The sequence below is a fragment of the Zingiber officinale genome, chromosome 6B, assembly GCF_018446385.1.
Source record: "Zingiber officinale cultivar Zhangliang chromosome 6B, Zo_v1.1, whole genome shotgun sequence".
In the NCBI taxonomy this organism is placed as follows: Eukaryota; Viridiplantae; Streptophyta; class Magnoliopsida; order Zingiberales; family Zingiberaceae; genus Zingiber; species Zingiber officinale.
Window position 1 is genome coordinate 72235207 of NC_055996.1, and position 19612 is coordinate 72254818.

A 19612-nucleotide genomic window follows, 5' to 3' on the forward strand; every position below is an offset into this window, starting at 1 on the left:
AGAGAGTTAGGGCGGAAGCGGCAGAGGAGGCCGAGAGAGCGACGAGGCGGCATGAGGGCGGAAGCACCGCATAGAAAGGAACGTGTTGGTGGTGTCCGCACGGAAGAACGCGAGCGGGAGCACGGAAGCCGTCCATCTTCCGCGGATACAATTTTTTTTTGGGCAAAATAAAAAAAAACGTCTTCTGTTTTTCCACATCATTGGACTTCCCACTTTTTTAATCGAAGGGAGTAAGGGACCTCTTTACAATTTTATTCGAAAGATTCAATATTCGATTCAAATTAAGGAAGTTTCAGATGGACTATTGATATTATATATATATAATATTAATTCTAATATATATATTTTTTAATAATAATAGTGGGATGAAAAGAAAAAAATTATTAGTATATAAAATATTTCATCATTTAATAAGTATGAGGATAGATATATGATATTCGATGGGTATGAGGATGGAGGATATGTAATCTGATTCGAATCCGATATATTGTCATCTCTAGTTTAACGGTGTATATTTACTTTTTTGTTATCGGATGTTATTTTTATTATTATCTTTAGTCTAAACTCTAAATCGATTATACACGTGATAGCATCTATAAAATCATAGCTGCTACATATGTTGTAGCAATTACAATTTCGTAACTATTACAACGTGAATATTTGATAAGCATGTCAAATTTGCGTTGTAGTAGTTACGAAATTATAGTTGCTACAATATGAATAGTAGATGAATAGAATTGAATTTGTGTTGTAGCAGTTACGAAATCATAATTATTATAACATAAATATTTTTGAATATGTTAAGTATATATTATAGCTGTCACGCCCCGTGACCTAGGCGCGTGACATCGGCGTTGCTTGCGAATATAAATACTCGAAAACAATAAGCCTCATAAAGTGCACACCAAACTAGTAATAATATAACGAAAATATTATCTTTACAATCCAAAAGTAAAAGTGTACACATAAAGATAACATGAACTAAAAGGACGAATCACTTGGACATGGCTTCATTACCAACCTCAAAACATCTCTTGCTCCTCCTTCTCGACTTATTCCTCGTCTTTATCTGGGGATAGGAGTAAGGGGGGTGAATGCTTGGGAAAACATTTAGTAAACGAGACCCATCGAACATAGCATGATAGAATACAAAATATAGCAAGACATTCGGAATTCATGATGAAAACATATTTAATAAAACATGATAGAAACATAGCTTAATCGAAAACATATACTTTTAGCAAAATATTCAGAATTCATGACAAAAACATAACTTAATCGAAAACATATACTTTTAGCAAGACATTCAGAATTCATGACAGAAATATAATTTAATTGAAAACATAGCACTGTTAATCATCTTGTTTTCCATGGTATTACTGATCAATTCCATATATGTAATTCCTCTAAGGGATGAGACCATATATCAATTATTATTATCCACCACATCAGGACCATAACTTGTCATATCTTAGCATATTTTCGAAAATTCCCTTTACTGATCAATATCCTATATGTAATTCCTCTAACGGGTGAGGCCATATATCAGTTATTATTACCCACCACATCAGGGTCATATATCGATTATTATTACCCACCGCATCAGGGTCATAACTTGTCATATGTTATCATATTTTCAGAAATTTCCTTTACCATATCTAACTTGAGTTATAACAGTGCATCTTGGAATAAAAAGAAATGAATTTGCAATATAAAATGATGAAATGTAAACATATTCCGCAGCTACACTTGAAATGAAAAGCGCACTTACTTGGTCAGAAACTTCTTCGATTTTGGATAGAAATTTTACGGGATTTGAACTTGCACTTGTTGATCTAAACTTGGGTAGAGACTTGCACAAAATGTAGATGAGATTTGGACGAATTTCTGCAGCACTTGGGCGGGATTTTTTTCAAAGGATTCAAGTGTGCCTTTGAGAGACAATGCCTTGGTTATTTATAGGCCAACCATGGCTAGATGAAGGATTATCCATTAAAAAGACTAGGTGAAAGCTCATGGCTAGATAAAGGGTCATGGCTAGATGAAAAGTCATTCATTAAAAAGATTAGATGAAAGGTTATGGCTAGATGAAAAGTCATCCATTAAAAAGACTAGATGAAAGATCATGGCCAGATGAAAAGTCATCTATTAAAAAGGATAGGTGAAAGGTCATCATACCATTACAACTTAGCACATGAAACATACGCATAGCTAGAATAAGTCTCATTTACATAAAATGATTAACACATGACTTATTATGTTACTATGATAAAAATAAAAGAAACATAAGCATAAAATTTTAACATATGACTCACTAACTCATCTTGTTAGAAAGCAAGAAAAACATAGATATAACTAGAATAAAAATTTAAAACACATAAAATTAACATATGACTCATTAAATTATCATAATGAAGAGTATAGAAGAAATATATGAGTAACTAGATCCAACATCCGAAATCCCTAAGATCCAAACCTACACATGACACAGTAATCATAAACCTAGGTTCAATTTTATGATATTAAGATTTATAGGAGTCGAACCTAACTTAACCTTCAAAGGTATTTCCACTAGTGTCCATCATCATGTCCAAAATCGGGTCTTCACAATAGTAACTATAATTTCGTAGCTACTACATGTATAACAACTATATTACTGTAGCTGTTATAATGGACTCAACCGATTCTAGATTTAAATAGAAGCTTTAGATGAGAGATAATAATGAGAACAATAGAGAAGGTAGGAGGGTAAATATATAAGATTGAAGAGTAACAAGGGACGTCTTTTTTGAGTTAACACCATGTATTCAACTTATGTCAACTAATTCTCGAATGATTGACTTAATCTGTATAAATTTTTCACTTGCCATCAGAATAAATCAAGAGCATGAGTAACAAATAATTCATCAGCACAATATTGATTAAGGAGCACTCCTTAATCAATATTTATGTTTTTTTATCAATAAGATGTTATTTTAATTTTTGTGTAATATTTTCCAAATCAGCTCCGTGTGAGTCACTAATTTACATTAGTTACTTTATCTTTCAACATCCAAAATAGTTTTAAAAAAACCAATTTTATCCGCGAGGACACATCCAGTCTGAGAATGAATAAAAAATTTGTTTTTTTTATTGATTTTCCCAATTTAATTTAAATTTATAAAACAAAAATATTTTTTAAAAAAATTTCATTTAAGATTATAATAAAGAAAGGACTAAACCTTCACTTAGAGGAGTAGACTCAAAGATTAACACAAATACAGATCTTCTAGGCCAAATGTAACGTGATCGAACATGACTCTGTCATCTTACTATTTTATTAAAAATCTTCTCCTTTTACGTTAATATTCTTTTTTTATTCACACTAAAAATAATTTCAAAATTTATTAGTAATTTCACAAGCGAAACAATTAGTGATCTAGAGTTCGAGACTCAGCTGCGACATATTATTATGAATTTTTCTCATCATTAATTTTCTCTGGTTATTTTATATAAAAAAATATAGTTCTCTATCCCACATCTTACAATTGACAACACTACGATCAAAAAAATTTCTATAAATATTTTAGGTCGACAATGTTAAAAAATATACTTTTCTTAGTTTTTTTTACTAAGATAAGTATAATATTAAATTTAATTAATTTTTTTTATAGGGAATCCGTAAGGGTGACCCTCGAAAATCCAAACAATTCATATTTTCAAAAATCCAAATAATTCAGATTTTCAAAAGTCAATACTTTACCCTAATGACTCTACTAATGGCTCTACTCTAGTATTTTAATGCTAAAATACTTTAATTAATATAATTTCATTATAAAGGATCAATATGATTTCAATGTATTATATTACACACGCGATGCGTGTACACAATCACTAGTATAGATTAACTTTTGAGTTAGTAATTCAAAATATAATAATAACAGTATAATTTAACAAAATAACTACATTTTTGAAAAAGAAAAAATATATAAACAATTGAGTCTTGTAGATATTTTAAAACATTTATGGTAGTTTAATAATTTTTTAAAAATTGTTTGCGAGGTTAAAAGGAATAATATGAAGACTGAAGGTGAGAACAAATTAAATACGGACGCTGAAGGCTGAAAGCCCTGAAACCATTGAAGTAGCGCATAATGAAATGTATGCGTTGTATGCGCATTGTCGCCCCGCACTAGTCGACGGATTAGGTGAGGACGGGGGCCCTTGGAATCCTTTTGATTATTGGACGGCCGGATGCGGGGGGCATCTCTTGGGATCCCATGCTTCACTATTTCACGGTGACCGCCGGGGGGCATCTCTTGTGATCCCGTGCTTCCCTATTTCACAGTGCATGCCCCAATGCTCTTCCTCGCGCGTCTGCTACAGACCTAATCCACACGTGGAGTGAGATGACTGGATTCACATGCGATTGAGTCGATGAACCACTTGTTGCGGATCCAGTTCCCGATGCGCTGCTCTATTATTGGAGGCGACAGATCCAATGGAGCCCAGATCTCATTAATTAAGTGGCAAGAGAGAAGTGGTACAGATCCATTGGATCAAATCAAAAAAAAGGTTATATACAAATTAAATAAAGAAAAGGACAAGAGACCAGTTCAACTAAAGGTGCCAAAGGAGCAGCACAATTTGAGTTGCATAACATAAACTGGGTTAACTTCTAACTTGCAAGAGATTTGATATGGACAGGCAAACCAATGAGTACAAGCGTGATTTGAATTCATGATGAGACTGATAAGGAATCATTATTATCTGATGTTCAAATCGCTCGTGATATTAAACCTTCTGTCGAGATCACAATGAACTCGTGATATTGAATCAGGGCCCGTCCTGATTTTTGAAGGTCCTTGGGCAGAAAGAAAAAAATGACTTTTATAGGAAAAAAAAAACTACTAAGTATAATTTGAATATAGTTTAATAAAAAAATTTGAAAATTAATATATTCTATTTAAAATATGATAAACTTCATAAAAAATTTATTTCTCAAGATTATTCAAAAAATGCAACAATATATAAAAATATGTTTCATAAGTTTATCCAAAAAATGTAATACTTACAAATATAAAAAAATAAGTATGAAATAATCATTGAAAAAAATCTATATCTTCTAACATTTTGAGAAGTAAAATCATCAATAAGATCTTCAAAATCAAGTTTTCCTAACACCTCATTTTCGATATATAAATTTGTCAAGTCATTTACATTCATATCAGTATCATCATTTTCTCTCAATTCTTCTTGCTCATTCGTTGCATGATTATGATCATCATTTTCTTTCAATTCTTTCTGCTCAATGATTGCATGATCATTTAATTCTTCTTGATTACTCGATTGTTGTTTATTTGTTGCATGATCATTTAGTTCTTCTTGACTTTCTTCTTGTAATTCATCAACTGAATCTTCAATTAAAGAGCTAATTTTAAAAAACTTACTAAGAACATCTTTATGAGTTTTAATAATATGTTCCATTCTTTTTCTTTCGTTGCTTTTCTAACTCCAAGATTGATATTTTTTTTGGAAACATGTTTATACTACAAATTTCAAGTGTAAAAATAAAACACACAAAACCAGCAATAAAGCTAACAATGAAACAAATACAAGCAGTGACAATAATAGTCAAAGAACAATAAATCTGGTTTGTACTTGAATCAATCGATATAATCTATTTTATGATGATTAAAATTGGGATGATTTATTTAAACTCTTTCAAATTTGTAAGAAAAATCATAAAATATTGAATCCAATACAATATTAAAAATCAATATTGAATATTGACAATAAAAAAAATGTAAATAAGTAGGTAACTTACGTTTTAAGTTTTTATATTGATGAAAGATGATGTTGATGAAATTAAAATTAATAAACTTGTCTAATTTAATTAGAAGAGATTCAAAGGAGAAAAATAAGGAAATTAACTTTTAGGATTCATACCTTACTATTTATAGTCTTATAACTTCTATAAACAAATTAATGAAAGAATTATAGAAGAAATAAAATCTTGAACAGAGAACAAAATGATCGTTTACCTTCCTTATTTTTATCTTTCTTTTCTTTTTTAGATTTTTTTCATAAATTTTAATAAAAAATATATTTTTTTGAACCTTTATTAAAACAATTCAACAGATATTTTTGAATATTTATTAAAATAATCCACTCAAATATATTTTTTAAATTTTTATTAAAACAATCTAAATATATATAATATATCTTATATATGCATAACAAATTTGGGGCTCCTAAATATCGAGGGCTCTTAACCATCGTCCCCGATGACATGCCTCAAGACCGATCCTATATTGAACCTTCGTCATGTTCGAAATAAGCTTTTTGAATTTACCCTAGTGTTCAAATTCGGATTCTCCAAGAGGGTAAAGATTCATCATAGCCAACTCAAATAACATGGGCGATTAAATTTGAGAAAAAAAATCAAAAAGATATTTTTTATTTGAATTTATTATCAAAAGTACCTCATCCCAATTATCCTTATTTTATATGTTATTATTGCAACTACTATTAGATAAGATTCCGAAACTAATACAACTATGCAATTGTGACCGTATAACACCATGTTAACTTGTATTGACTAATATTGACCAAAGATACAATATCTATATTACAATAGTTATGAACTATAATTACTACAGTATTATTAATATTAATTATAATTAAAATGTTCATATTATATAGTTATGTACTATAGCTATTACAATATAATTTATTTGTATTGATGTTAGCAGATTTAAACAAGTAAACAGGGAAGGCTTTTTTTTTTTTTTTTTTTTGCCTATTAAATTGATCTTCTCTAGTAGAAGAATGCAAACATTAAATAAACAATTTATATGATTACAGGTAACCTTGTATATATCAAAAAGGGATTGGCGAAAGTTTCCAAGCCTTTCAGATAATCACAACCAACGATGAGAAAACACAAATTAAGTGAAAAAGAAGGGGAAAGAAAAATAAAGAGAATAATAACATGAAGAAAAAAAAATGAAACCAAACCAATTGAATCCGTCGATCGATCTTATCAGTCTAACTGCATTAGCTTCTTCTGTACATTGGTTCAGTCGCAAAGGCATTAATCGAGATTAGCTACTAACAATTAGAAAAGGGGGAAAGAGATCACACCCGCACGCCTACGAGGTGTTCGATCAATTGGCGACGAGGGTGACGCCGAGGAACTCGGCAGCGGACTTGGCCATGACGGCGGCGAACTCCTGGAAGCTGATGACGCCGTCTCCGTCGGTGTCGGCCTGGCGCATCATATCGGTGAGCTCGAAGAAGGTGAGGGGCTGGCCCATGCGGGCCATGGAGCGGGCGAGCTCAGCCGCGGAAATGAAGCCGTTGCCATCGCGGTCGAAGGAGCGGAAGACCTCGAGGAGCTGCTCCTGGTCGAGGAGGACCTGATCTGTCATGGCGGGGGCGAGCGCAGCGGCGAGCTCGTCGAACTCGACGGATCCGTTGCCGTTGGCGTCCATGTTGGCGAGGAGGGAGTGGATCTGGTCGCCGCTGGGCTTGAGGCCGAGCGAGCGGAGGAGGGCGGCGAGCTCCAGCTGCTTGAGGCTGCCGTCGCCGTCCATGTCGAAGCGGTCGAAGATGTCGCGCAGCTGCTTCATCTGCTCGCCTTGCATCGGGAGGGCCATCGATCGGCGGCGACGGCGGACGCGTAGGAACTAGGAAGCGGTCAAGGTGTTCGACAGAGAGGCTGAGAGAGGTTCGGCAAAGGGGAAAAGGGGACGACGGGTGGCAGTCTTTTATTGATTTTTAGGTCAAAAAGGAGAACGCGTCTTGGACTTGGATCGGGACTGACCCGGCTTTAAGGGCAAATTTCATTTTTTATTTTTTTATTTTTTTAATTGACACGGATATTTAACCTATAGTCATTAATTTTGAAGAGTCCTAAATAAAAAAAAAATTGATTATACTCATCCTAATAATATTCATAGCGGTAAACGTATCAAATGAAGCTATGAAGAAAAATAATTAATTATATTCGAGTTTGAGTTTGATTTGAAATTTAAAAATTTTAAAATTTTTAGCTCAGATTTTTTTATTTAAAAACTTAAAATTTATTTATTTAATATATAATTATATTATATTAATAAATATTAAAATTCACGTGTGACGAACTATCGAATTAAATAATTTATACTTGAGTTCGATTTAAAAAAAACTTCAGATATTTTCAAGTTAAACTTAAATTTGATAAGTTAGAATATGAATTAAATATTTATCGAACTGGGCCGGGTTGAAAATTAACGAACCAGTTAGATTCATTTATAATTCATATCAACTTTCTTAAAAATAAAATTTATTTTTAAAAAATATTTACATATTTATTTTTAAAATTTAAATTTAATAAATAAGATTTCTCTAAAATTAGGAAATAAAATTTATTTCTTAAATATTGAAATATTTTTTAATTTAAAAAGGAAAAAAATAAAAAGAATATATTAGGTAATAAAAAATAGATATATAATGTATAGTAAAAAAATTTCTAACTTAAATAAAATAAATTATTTACTATAAATTTTAAAAATATTATAGAAAAATTAATATAATACTCTGAATACACCTCACAATTCTTATTATGAAAAAAAATTATCTAGATGTGAAATATAATTCTTAAACGCTCGATAAATTGTTCGTGTTGCACAGATTTAATTTTTAAACCTACGTAATAAAATATTCTATGACTCTTTCAAAAGGGACGATGACACGTAAAAAAAATAATAGATAAAAAAAAAAGTCAAAAAATTGACAACTAAAAAGGAATAAGTTAAAAATAGAAACGTAAGATGTGATGGAGCCCGCAAGGCTTTGATTTTTTTAATTATTATTATTTTGCTTTTGTCTTAATCCAGGGCTTTCTGCGGAGTTCCCCTTATAATTCGAATGCTAACCGACATCCGGGTTCGGGAGAATCTAAACCGTACATCAGCACCTTGCGCGGATCATAGCGGCACAAAGCACGAATCTTGATGTTCCGCCCGCGCGGCATCCTTAAATCCATGGCTTCCGCTTCTCTCTCGAATTGGAGGCCGGAGGCTCAAACCCCCTGCTCAAGTATCACCAGCCCTCGTCCACCGTCGAAGGATTGAATTATCGAGGCGAATCGATTTGGTCGCGAATCTCCTTTTGCTGGGAAGTTGTCGCAGATCACGAGCAAGCAAAAACCCCGAACTCTTTCTTGATTTTGTGGTTCTCGCTCCTTGTTGGGTAAAATGAGAGGGTTTAAAGATGATATGGATGCTGCACGCGATCGGTGAGCTACGTTAGATTGGGTTTTTGCTTGTGTTTCTTTCTTTCTTTCGTTTTTTTTTTCTTTTATCGGTGCGTGAGGTTTTGTTTCTAAAAAGGGAAAAAAATGTGGGTGTTTTTCTTGAAGAGAACCCAAGCGATGCCGCAATAGCATTAATGAGAAACCAGATTCCAGATATGCCAAAAAGTATTTGAAGGTTCTGGCACACAGTCTCGAAGTCGAGGAGTATCAGAAATTCCTCAAGATTATGTTGGATTTCCGAGATAAAAGGTTTACTCCTGATTTCTGTTTTATCATGTATTCGTCCAATTTATTGTCGATCTTTGTTTCTCAAAGGAAAAGAAAAGAAAATATACATCTCGATGCTTATTGCAGGAACAATCAGGTTGAGTGTGTCAAAAAGGTGAAAACTTTGCTTCAAGGGAAACCTGACTTGTTTCTGGGCTTCCAAGACTTCTTGCCAAAGAGTCTTGATGCAAAAGATCGTCGCACCTGTGATAAAATGCCAGACTGCTGGGATGCCTTAAATTTTATTCATAAAATAAAGGTAATCCTTGGTTTGTACTATAATTGGCGCACATTGGACTTAATTGCCTATTTGTTTACTGGTTTTGGTAGTGCAGAATCGCTTCTCTGATAATGATCACAACTACAGTTGTTTTTTGGAGCTCCTGAACATGTATCATACTCGTCGCATGTCCATCGATGAAGTATATCAAGAGGTCCTTCCGTTTTACTTCCACCATTTTCTAGAGAAGATTGCTTATTTCTATAACTCTCTTAAAACAATATTTTCATACAGGTCATGATACTTTTTCAAGACCATGATGATTTGGTTGAAGAGTTCAATTATTTCTTGTTCAATTGTTCAAAAGGAGTATCTTTTAGCCATGAGTCATCTCAAGGTCTTATCGGGCAAACAAGTACAGATGATTCTGGAGGTAAAAAGGTATACATTTTGAAAAAGGTTTGAGTTGGACTAGTTGATAAAGAAACCATGAATTTGAAGTTTTAACATATTTTCCCCTTGTAGATGTTTCAAATAAAAAGCTATACTCATTTGCAAGATCTAGAACACATTGAAAGAACGAAACAAATTCAGAGAAGTGATGAGATCTCCAAAGGATATCCATTCAGTAACACGTGCATACAACATGAAACAAATTTGAACAGTTCAATGTTGCACAGTGATAAAAAAGGTAGTTAAGATTTTACAGTTCTATATCATTTAGCATGTGTTTGGTAAAAGGTAATCTTGCTGGATTACTAGTAACTTTGCAAATGCTAATCTTTCCCACATTTTGCCTTTTCTGATGGGATTTGGATATTTTTATAAGGGTCGGTAATATATGCCATTCCCTCTTGGTAATCTTACAATGACGCTCTGTGACAAAATTTGCATATTCAATAAAAATCTATTTTGAGTCAATTTACTCCAACTATTGACATAAAAAATAATTATTCTATCTCAATGAATCAATTTACTTTGATGCTTTTATTTCGTTGCCATTTTAAATTTTTATGTGCTAGCTGTGTTCATTAGGTGTTATAACAAACTACTGTGTTAGGTATTATTTCATAGGATAATTGATTCATCGTTCCTGGTAATTTTTAGTTATAGATAACGTGTCAATGTAAGAATGTCAGCAACTTTATAGCATTTTTGTATGTATGTGTTTTTGATCAACATAACTATTTGTTTTTTTTTCATAATTCTACATGAATCTTTATTTTCTACAAGGTTACTTGATAATGCACAAAATGCCATTCTGAGGTTTTGTACTTTGCAATTTATCAAAATTAACTTGGCAATTGACAAACCATCCATATATAATAGGATGTTTATGTTTTTATTATTTAGATGAGTAACTGCGTATTCATTATATCAGTTTACTTATGAAATAATTTTTGAAGTGTTATTATTGAGTTTACACTATCATAAAACCATTTTTCTTAAAGAAAAGGCTTCTATATGTTCTGAAATTTTAGATTTTAGCAGAGTTTGTCTGAACATTTACATTTGCTAAATATATACATATACTTTAAATTTTATAAACTATAGTTGCTTTAGTGCATTGTATGGTAATTTTAAGTAGTCACCGGGACATTTGAAATAGTGACTCAATAATCATGTCAAACTTGTTTGCTAAAAGGCTTATTAAGCTTGAGCAAATTTCAAGCTCAATTAAACATAATGTTGTCCTTATAAAGTTAGCTGAAACTCATTTTAATAATTGAATTAATATTACTTTTTTTTAATATGTTGTTTGGTAATCTAGAATTTTAGATTGTGCGGAATATAAAAAAAGTGTACACAAAGTAGTGTCAATATATTGCATTGGGAGCCTATATTCATATACATATATGCATTTTACTTTTTTAGATACTTGCATTAAAAGCTAAATAAATAAGACCATAAATGAGTTCTAAATTAGATTGTTAATGTATTTATTCATGAATTTTTTTACAGGTTTTATTTATGAATGTTAACAAGTTGAGCTCAGAAGTGTCCAAGTTTGTTCATGGATCTTATCAAGTTTAAGAAATTGGTTAAGTTTGTTTACCATAAACTTGTCTTACCGAATGAATATAAACAATATCTTAATGAGCTGAATTCCAACTAATGGAATAACCACATCTTTGGCTAAATGCTGACACAGTTTTCAATTGGATGGTTGCTACATTGCTAAGCTTGAAAGCACCCTAGTATTGCTTCCTTCCTCATTTAACTGTTGTTCTGCCTCTTTAGCATTTCTTTACCTTTAATTTAAACAATATATGTAACATAAGCAACATACATATGAAAGCCAATATAATATAGAAAAGAGATATTGGTGGACAACTCCCTCTCTGACCTTTTTTTAAAAAAATATTTTTAATAGATGATAAATCATGCATTATGTTCTACATGTGTGGTGTGGCCTGTGCCACAACACTGTGTAGTAATTTCGTGATCCATGTGCTGATGATTGCTCACATTCATGTTCTTATGGATAATTAGTGTCCAATTGTGCAAATTTGAGCTATACTTTTTTAATTTTATCCTTCTAAAGCTGTGTTTCTTCTTGTGAAGCCCATATACCTATCATGGAAAAGGACACACTGATGGACATGGGTGGAAAATTATCTGGGAGTGTGAGTATTAAAGGGAAGTACCTTGGTGTTGACCCTCTTTCCAAAGGTGCTGATGTTTATGTAGATAATACTAGCTTTGAGGAAGAAAAATGTCAACCCATAAGAGAGAACTTCTCAAACTGTCAACGCTATGATACTAGTTATTGTTTTCTGCCAAACAATGTATGCTTCAGGTATTTTTTGTTTCTTTCTTTTAATTTGGCATTTTGTATTTTTTCTGAATTGTCATTTTTGTTTTTGAACAGTATCCAGTTCCTCGAGCAAGCTATATGACTGAGCTTGATGCCTCTGTCTTGAATGATAGATTGGTGTCTGTGCCCTCTAAAAGTGAGAATTGCACTTCTAAGTTCATGCACAGGAATAAATATGAAAAATGTTTATTTAGATGTGACGATGAGAGGTATGATACACATTCTTAGAATCATGAATTCCTCTTGCAGATTATTTGATAGCACTATAACATGCAAAATAGTGCTAACAATGTAACTAGACTCTTATATTAAGTTCTCTCCAGGTTTGAGATGGATATGATTCTATGTAGGATGGCTTCAACTTCTCAGAAGGTAGAGGATTTGCTAGAGAAGGTCCACCACAACAAAATTGAACCGGGAACTCCATTTCAGATTAAAAACTATCTTAATGGTTTGTATCTGCATGAATGTCATTGCAAAATCATGTGGAATTCATAAAAAAGGAAAAGGATGGATATTAATATTCTGTTTTCATTTTTAATGCTTCAGATCAAGACTTCAGATGTATTGGACAATTATACGGTGACAATGGGCTGGAAGTTGTTGGTTTTCTATGTGCAAATGCAAGCACTGTGCTTCCTGTGATATCAGCTCGTTTGAAGCAGAAACAAGAGGAAGCATCAAGAAAGCATGCAGAGTTTAATAAAGTCTGGAGTGAAGCTTGTGCGAAGTGCTATCCAAGATCACTTGATCACCGCAGTTTTCAATTCAAACAGCAAGATAGAAGAAATTTGGCATCATCAGGTGTTTTAACTCGCAAAACTTATCTAACATCTTTACACTCTTTACAACCTTATCGCATCATTCATGCTATCGAACATCAGAAGGTGCTTCTTGCATATGCAGCACCTCAGAAAGGTGTACGTATTTCTTTCTTCAATGCTGCTCAATAGAGAGCTTGAATCTTTAAGTAGCCAATACTATGTATCTGTTCAGATAAAGAACATTAGGTTGACTTACGTTATGCAGCTTTGTGAAATCATATTCTTAGTTCTTTTAACCTATATAAATGAATGCATATGTCCACTCCAGTGTTCATCGAGGAACCATGGACTGATTGGAAATTCTCATTAGTTCTTTTCATAGAGGGATCACAGGCTGAGATAAAATTTTAAGTTGCTCCAATACATAGATTACAATATCCATAACAGTCTTTGGTTGGATTGGTATTTTACTGCTATATAATGTCACAATGTGCTGTATAATCAATATGCTTATACACTCGTCATTAGCCCACATATTTATGGCTAATTTACCAGCAAACTTCCTTTTCATTTAAAATGTAAGGCAATAGATAGTCACACGCCTAGATTAATGAAATAGCTTGTGGATTCATAATTTTGCTTACTTCGTGCCCATCAATTGAAATTCTTGTTGTTGGGAATGTACTGCTTGGTATGGATCAGGATACCACCTGAACCAAACGATATGTCTAATACAAACTGTACCGCCAATATGATGTAAAAATAAGTGGACCATGCTGCCATAGTTCCATTAATTTTTGTGATACTTTCACCAAATCTACTTTAGTTAGAAGAGCTATTTGGTAACTAATTATCCCTAGATTCATAAGATTAAATGATTGTTTTTATTTATTTATGTAATTTAGATTTTTTCTTGGATTTCTTTATTGCTAATTCAGTGATTGCTAATTCAGTGACATATTTTTTATTGGATTTTTATTTATTTATGTAATTTAGATTTTTTCTTGAATTTTTCTTGGAGTATCATAAGTAGTATTTTGTTGGGCCCTTCCTCATGCTGTTTCTGTTGAATTTTTTGGAATGATAAGCATGCATGTGTAGCTGCCACTCTATCAATCTTGACACACGACAATTTTAAGTAGGAAAAGTAAATGTGTTGTTCATATACTTCTTTCTTAAGTGAAATACTACTGTGATTACTTTTGTTTGTTTTTCTCATTTTACCAATCAAAGATTCTTGAACCTTCTGAATTGTTGCTTTGTTCTTATATGCTCATTTCCTTTTCTTTTCCTGTGCAGTTTTGTTAGATGAATATAGACAAATAAATGAGAGAATGGAGGACAATTTGCTGCTTGAGAGTTCTACTGGGAATGGGCACTGTAGTCCTACTATGGTATTTGAATATGCAGACAGAGAAATCCATGACGTACTTCACAAAATTATGGAATTCTACTGTGGTAACTATTACAACTCAAAAGAGGAAATGGACAATGTCATGAGGATATGGACAACCTTTTTGGAGCCAATATTTGGAGTTTTAACATGGCTCAAGGACACTGAAAGTTCCAAAGAAAAAAAATATAATTCTAGAAGTAGTGTGTCAACCTCAGCACATATTGATGTTTCTCTTGGTGCTAAAGGCTTCGTAACACATCTCAACTATTCTCATACCTCAAATGCATCTAATTTTCTCACTCCAATTGGCAAAAAAAATGTCCACAATTTTGAGGTATGAATTTTCCCTTTATTATCAATTTTAAATCATATAATCTACATTATCCATGTTAGTATATAGACTTTGCCTTAGAAATTTTAGAACCCCAAAGAGATTGCATGTTTCTCTATGCTCCTATGCTAAAAACTACTAGCAAGAATGGAAGTTAATTAATCATTTTATTTAATTCTTAATCTTAGATCAAGTAGCAAAATAGATATATTCTTTGAATTCTTAATTTTATATGATTTTACTCTCGTTTACCAACTAAACTGTTTTTCAAGGATTTTTTTTTTTAAATCTAAAAGTAGCTTGGGCCAAAATCATGTTCATTTGAAAAGAGGAGGATTAAAGAGGGAATTAAAGCGATAAAGGAGCGAACAATCACCTTTAAAAAAATAAAAATAACACTGATGTAAAAGACTAGGGTGGGATAAAATATGTCAACTTGTTAAAGCGTGATTATTTCTTTAAACCAAACTGACATTTTTTAAGAGCTTGTAGGGATTTGTTAGTATGAAATACGTATTCCTTTGTATGTGTGGAGAACAAAACTGTAGAACAAACAGAACAGGCTTGAAATTTTCATAGTCCAAAGAAAAATGTAAATTTAGCAGTGAAGCAAGATCCTTTGACCTATATTACTGGGTAGTATAATAGAATAACACAACTGAGACAATAAGTTAATAGCACACTTCAATCAACTATTTGTAGGAAATATACATATCATCAAATAAACTATCACAAAACCAAGCACACCGAATTTCACCACAACCATCACCACCACCATCAGCATCATCAAGTTGTGTTTATCCTTAACTATTTGAGATTGACTACATGAATCTTATTCTCCATTAAATTCAATGCAAGTCAATATCGCTAGTAATATCAAATTGGTTTTTCAAAATGCTCAAGTATATAAGCCTTAAAATGACCTAAGATGAGATTAAAAACTTGCCACTGGACTGGGACCAAAGTAAGTGGTTCTCTTATCTGTTTCTTTTCTTTACTTTTCTTGCTCAACTTTGATAGATGAATATAGACCTTGAGAGAATGGGGGCAATATGCTATTCAAGAGTGTTATTGGAAATGAACATATTAGTTCTACTATAATATGTGAACATGCAGACAGAGAAAACCATGCAGATTTCACCTATGGACAAGATTTTTTCAGCCAAATTTTGGAATTTTAACATGACTCCAGGACGCTGAAAGTTCCAAAGAAAAGGAGCATGATTCTAGAAGTAACGTGTTGTTAGCTTCAGTGCAAATCAATGTTTCTCCTAGAGCTAAGGCTTTGCAAGACGTCCCAACTATTCTAATACTTCAAACCCATATATTTTCCTTGCTCTAATCAGCAAAGAAAATGTTAAGAATTTCGAGCTAATAATCTATACTTTATTTAATATTAGTTTTAAGTCTTGTATGTTCTACATTTATTGATGTAGTATATAGACTTTACCTTTGGTTTAAAGCTCCAAACAGATAACAAACTCTTTCTAAGCTATGATGCTACAAGCTACTAGCAAGAATGAAAGTTAATCATTTTCATTAATTCTTATATCGAGTTGAAAAATACACAATTTTTTTATTTTCTGTTTCTCATTAAATATGCTTCTACTATTGCTGACTGACTGAAATGTTTTCAAGGATTTTTTTTTCATAAGAAGAGTAAAAACATATACCAAGAATTCAAAGAATTTGTGTATTTTCAACTTGATATAGCAATTTTAAAAATTATTAATCAACTTCCATTCTTTCTAGTAGTTTTTAGCATAGGAGCTCACAAAAAGATTGCTACCTCTTTAGGCTCTAAAACTTCCAAGGAAAAGACCGTCTATATACTAAAATGGATAAATTAGACAATGAGATTTAGAACTAACATTAACAAAGTGAAATTACTTGTACTGCATTATCTCAACCTACTTGATTTTCTCTAAATGAATAGACAAGAAGAGTTCAAGATGAATTTCTTCTCTGTTTATCTCTTCAACTAATTGCAACTACAGAATATTCTTTTATATGTTAATCCATTTTGTATTAATTCAATTGTAAGTTACAAGTGAATTTATCTTGTAAACAATGTTCATGTTTTGATTTTTTTTTTTTGAAAATTATAAATCAGTTTCCATTAATGTGAGAATATAACATTTGAAGCACAAGTACTATTAGTGGTCATTGTCTAATATGTCAGTGTCTTCTGTTTCTGCCTCTTGGAACACCAGAAATGGGCGTCTGTTAGGAACAATAGCTGTAGTGATGCAATCCATTTTCATAAGAATGCCCATCCATCCATTGAAATTCCTACTGACTATGAAAGTGAGAGAGAAGAGGGGGAGATATCTCCTGAAATCCATCATGGAGAAGGTAATTTCTTGAATTTTGAAGATTCTGGGATGGAAAAGATTGTTGGATTCAAAAATAGCTCAGAGCTGATCTATCAGGCTGAGGCAAAAGAACGGTCTGGACAGGACAATCTCAATGCTAACAATAACAATGGAAGTGCAGAAAGATATCGAAATAACATCTCAAAGGTTTATGAGCCAGCTGTAGATGCATCAGTTAGTGAAGATGATGGTGGCAACAATGCTGAGGAATCCTCTTATGAACATAGCGGGAAAAGGAAATGTGCCAATCAAGGTTTTAAAAGTGATAGAAACTGGGTTGTAGAAATGGCTGATGCGGACATGTACAAGGCAGAGGGAACAAGTGAGCCACTTTCAACATTTTTTACTGAAATTTCTAAACCTTTTGCTGAACATTTGCCTAAACAATTGCATGAAGGTAGAGGATCAAGGATCTTCTATGGAAATTCTTCCTTCTATTTGCTTTTTAGGCTTCACCAGGTAAGGGGCATGTTTTTCCAATTCTTCTTAGTTTTTGCTTGAGCATATATTTTCTTATCATTTTCCAATTTGTTCTTTGGCAGATTTTGTATGATAGAATACTGTCATCGAAGATAAATGCTTCATCAACTGAAACTCGATTGAGAACTCTGAAGAAAGCAAATCCTCCTACTCATTACTCCAAGTAACTGATCATGAACAATTGCTATACTATATATGTTGGTTCAAAAGCCAATTTCATGTATTTGCATTGTTTCATAACGTGAGTGCAGATTTAAGAAGGCACTTTACAGTTATCTTAATGGTTCCACAAACAAATCAGAGTTTGAAGACGATTGTTTTGCATTTGTTGGACCTCAATCGTATTTGCTGTCCACATTGGATGTTTTGTTATCTAAACTCGCGAAACAGGTCGAATATGCGAAATTCTAGGATTTGCAAATCAATTTGTTTTCTTCTCAATGGCTTGGCTTTTGCATCTTTCTTTCAGCTACAAGAAGTCTCATCCAATAAGAAGGAAAACAAGTTCCTTCAGCTTTATGCATATGAAAACTCCAGAAGACAATCCAGTGAGCTAATTTATCTCCGAAATGCTTGCGCCATTCATCACGGGGACATATTCAGATTTACATGTGTACGTTCTCATGACCATCTTTTGACTCTCAAGTTGGACATTATGATCAATTTTTTATTTAATCAACTACATTGCTCTAAGTTTTTCTTTTCAATCGATTAGTCTCATATCTCCTCAAATTACTATATTTTGTTTAATTTACACGATCATTAACATAATGTAGGAATTTATTGTATGCAAAATAGCTTCTCATTGCTTTTCTCTTTTTTGCAGTCTATGAATCCTACCAAGTTAACAATACAGTTGGTGGAACGCCCATCTAAGGAATCTGAAACAACTACACTTTCTAAAGAACCTAATTTTGAAACTTACGTTCATAATCACATTCTTAAGAGCGATCCTGAGAGAAAGGAAACGAGAAAACACTTCCTTAATAGGTAACCTTTTCGTATAACACTTTGTGAGTTTTTCTAAATTGACTAGTATTTTACGGATTTCGTTGGACTTCAGAAATATACCCAAATCCAAATCCAGTTGTAAAAATCAGATGGTCAACGGTCTTTCACTCAAGACGTTCAATTCTTCTCCCAAGGTACGTAGCTTAAATTTCCAACCAACACCTACTTTTATCACATACTTATTTGGAGCGATATATACAGATTTATTATGAGATGGGAACAGAGGACTGCCACATCAAGCGAAAGAAGAAGAAACCATCATCCTCCAGTGATTCTTCATCTTTCAATCGTGCGACAACGAGTTCTTCACGTGTAAAAACGTCTTAGGAGGTTTCTCTTAAAGCATTTGAATTAGTCCCCAGTCGTACGACAGTTCAAGTTTCTTTGTCTTTGGCTGCTTTAGCTATGACATGAGCAGGTGTCAAATACTACTACTAGTAAGAGCAAAATGTAACATAGTAGGCAGATTATCAGAAGCACAGAATTCCTTACTAATTGTAGCATTTTGATAAAATTATATAGGCATAGAATCTTATTGATTTCACCTGTAGTTCAATCGTTGTATGTATACCCTATCTTGATTACTTAGGAAATACACTCTCTCTTAAGGCATCTTCAATAGGAGATATTTGGAGGAGATATTTCTCTAAATATCTCTCCTCTCAAATAT

General features: G+C 32.6%; 3 protein-coding genes across 3 annotated transcripts; 2 read left to right on the top strand and 1 right to left on the bottom strand.

The window, feature by feature from the left end:
* Positions 1 to 6934: 6934 nt before the first annotated feature.
* On the bottom strand, positions 6935 to 7781 carry LOC121990273 (probable calcium-binding protein CML14). The gene has a single exon (XM_042544441.1). The coding sequence runs from the start codon at positions 7638 to 7640 to the stop codon at positions 7149 to 7151; it is 492 nt and encodes a 163-aa protein (XP_042400375.1). The 5' UTR covers positions 7641 to 7781; the 3' UTR covers positions 6935 to 7148.
* Positions 7782 to 9221: 1440 nt separating this feature from the next.
* On the top strand, positions 9222 to 18098 carry LOC121991110 (paired amphipathic helix protein Sin3-like 4). Its single transcript, XM_042545134.1, has 12 exons — positions 9222 to 9262; positions 9386 to 9806; positions 9883 to 9969; positions 10062 to 10208; positions 10293 to 10458; positions 12333 to 12556; positions 12640 to 12794; positions 12909 to 13036; positions 13135 to 13389; positions 14649 to 15079; positions 17290 to 17910; positions 17994 to 18098. Exons 1-12 carry the CDS (start codon positions 9222 to 9224, stop codon positions 18096 to 18098), a joined length of 2781 nt encoding a protein of 926 aa, XP_042401068.1.
* Positions 17992 to 19400, top strand: LOC121990274 (paired amphipathic helix protein Sin3-like 2). The gene is made up of 5 exons (XM_042544442.1): positions 17992 to 18094; positions 18183 to 18544; positions 18758 to 18921; positions 18995 to 19076; positions 19144 to 19400. The coding sequence occupies exons 2-5, from the start codon at positions 18212 to 18214 to the stop codon at positions 19267 to 19269; spliced, it is 705 nt and encodes a 234-aa protein (XP_042400376.1). The 5' UTR covers positions 17992 to 18094; positions 18183 to 18211; the 3' UTR covers positions 19270 to 19400.
* The last annotated feature ends 212 nt before the right edge of the window (positions 19401 to 19612 follow it).

Coding starts and splice junctions, on each gene's coding strand:
- LOC121991110 (XM_042545134.1), top strand. CDS start 9,222: ATGAGAGGGTTTAAAGATGATATGGATGCTGCACGCGATCG. Junction 9,970..10,061: donor GTCGCATGTCCATCGATGAA/GTATATCAAGAG, acceptor ATTTTCATACAG/GTCATGATACTTTTTCAAGA. Junction 10,209..10,292: donor ATGATTCTGGAGGTAAAAAG/GTATACATTTTG, acceptor TTCCCCTTGTAG/ATGTTTCAAATAAAAAGCTA.
- LOC121990273 (XM_042544441.1), bottom strand. CDS start 7,640: ATGGCCCTCCCGATGCAAGGCGAGCAGATGAAGCAGCTGCGCGACATC.
- LOC121990274 (XM_042544442.1), top strand. CDS start 18,212: ATGGTTCCACAAACAAATCAGAGTTTGAAGACGATTGTTTTGCATTTG. Junction 18,545..18,757: donor ACATATTCAGATTTACATGT/GTACGTTCTCAT, acceptor TCTTTTTTGCAG/TCTATGAATCCTACCAAGTT. Junction 19,077..19,143: donor CGTTCAATTCTTCTCCCAAG/GTACGTAGCTTA, acceptor CGATATATACAG/ATTTATTATGAGATGGGAAC.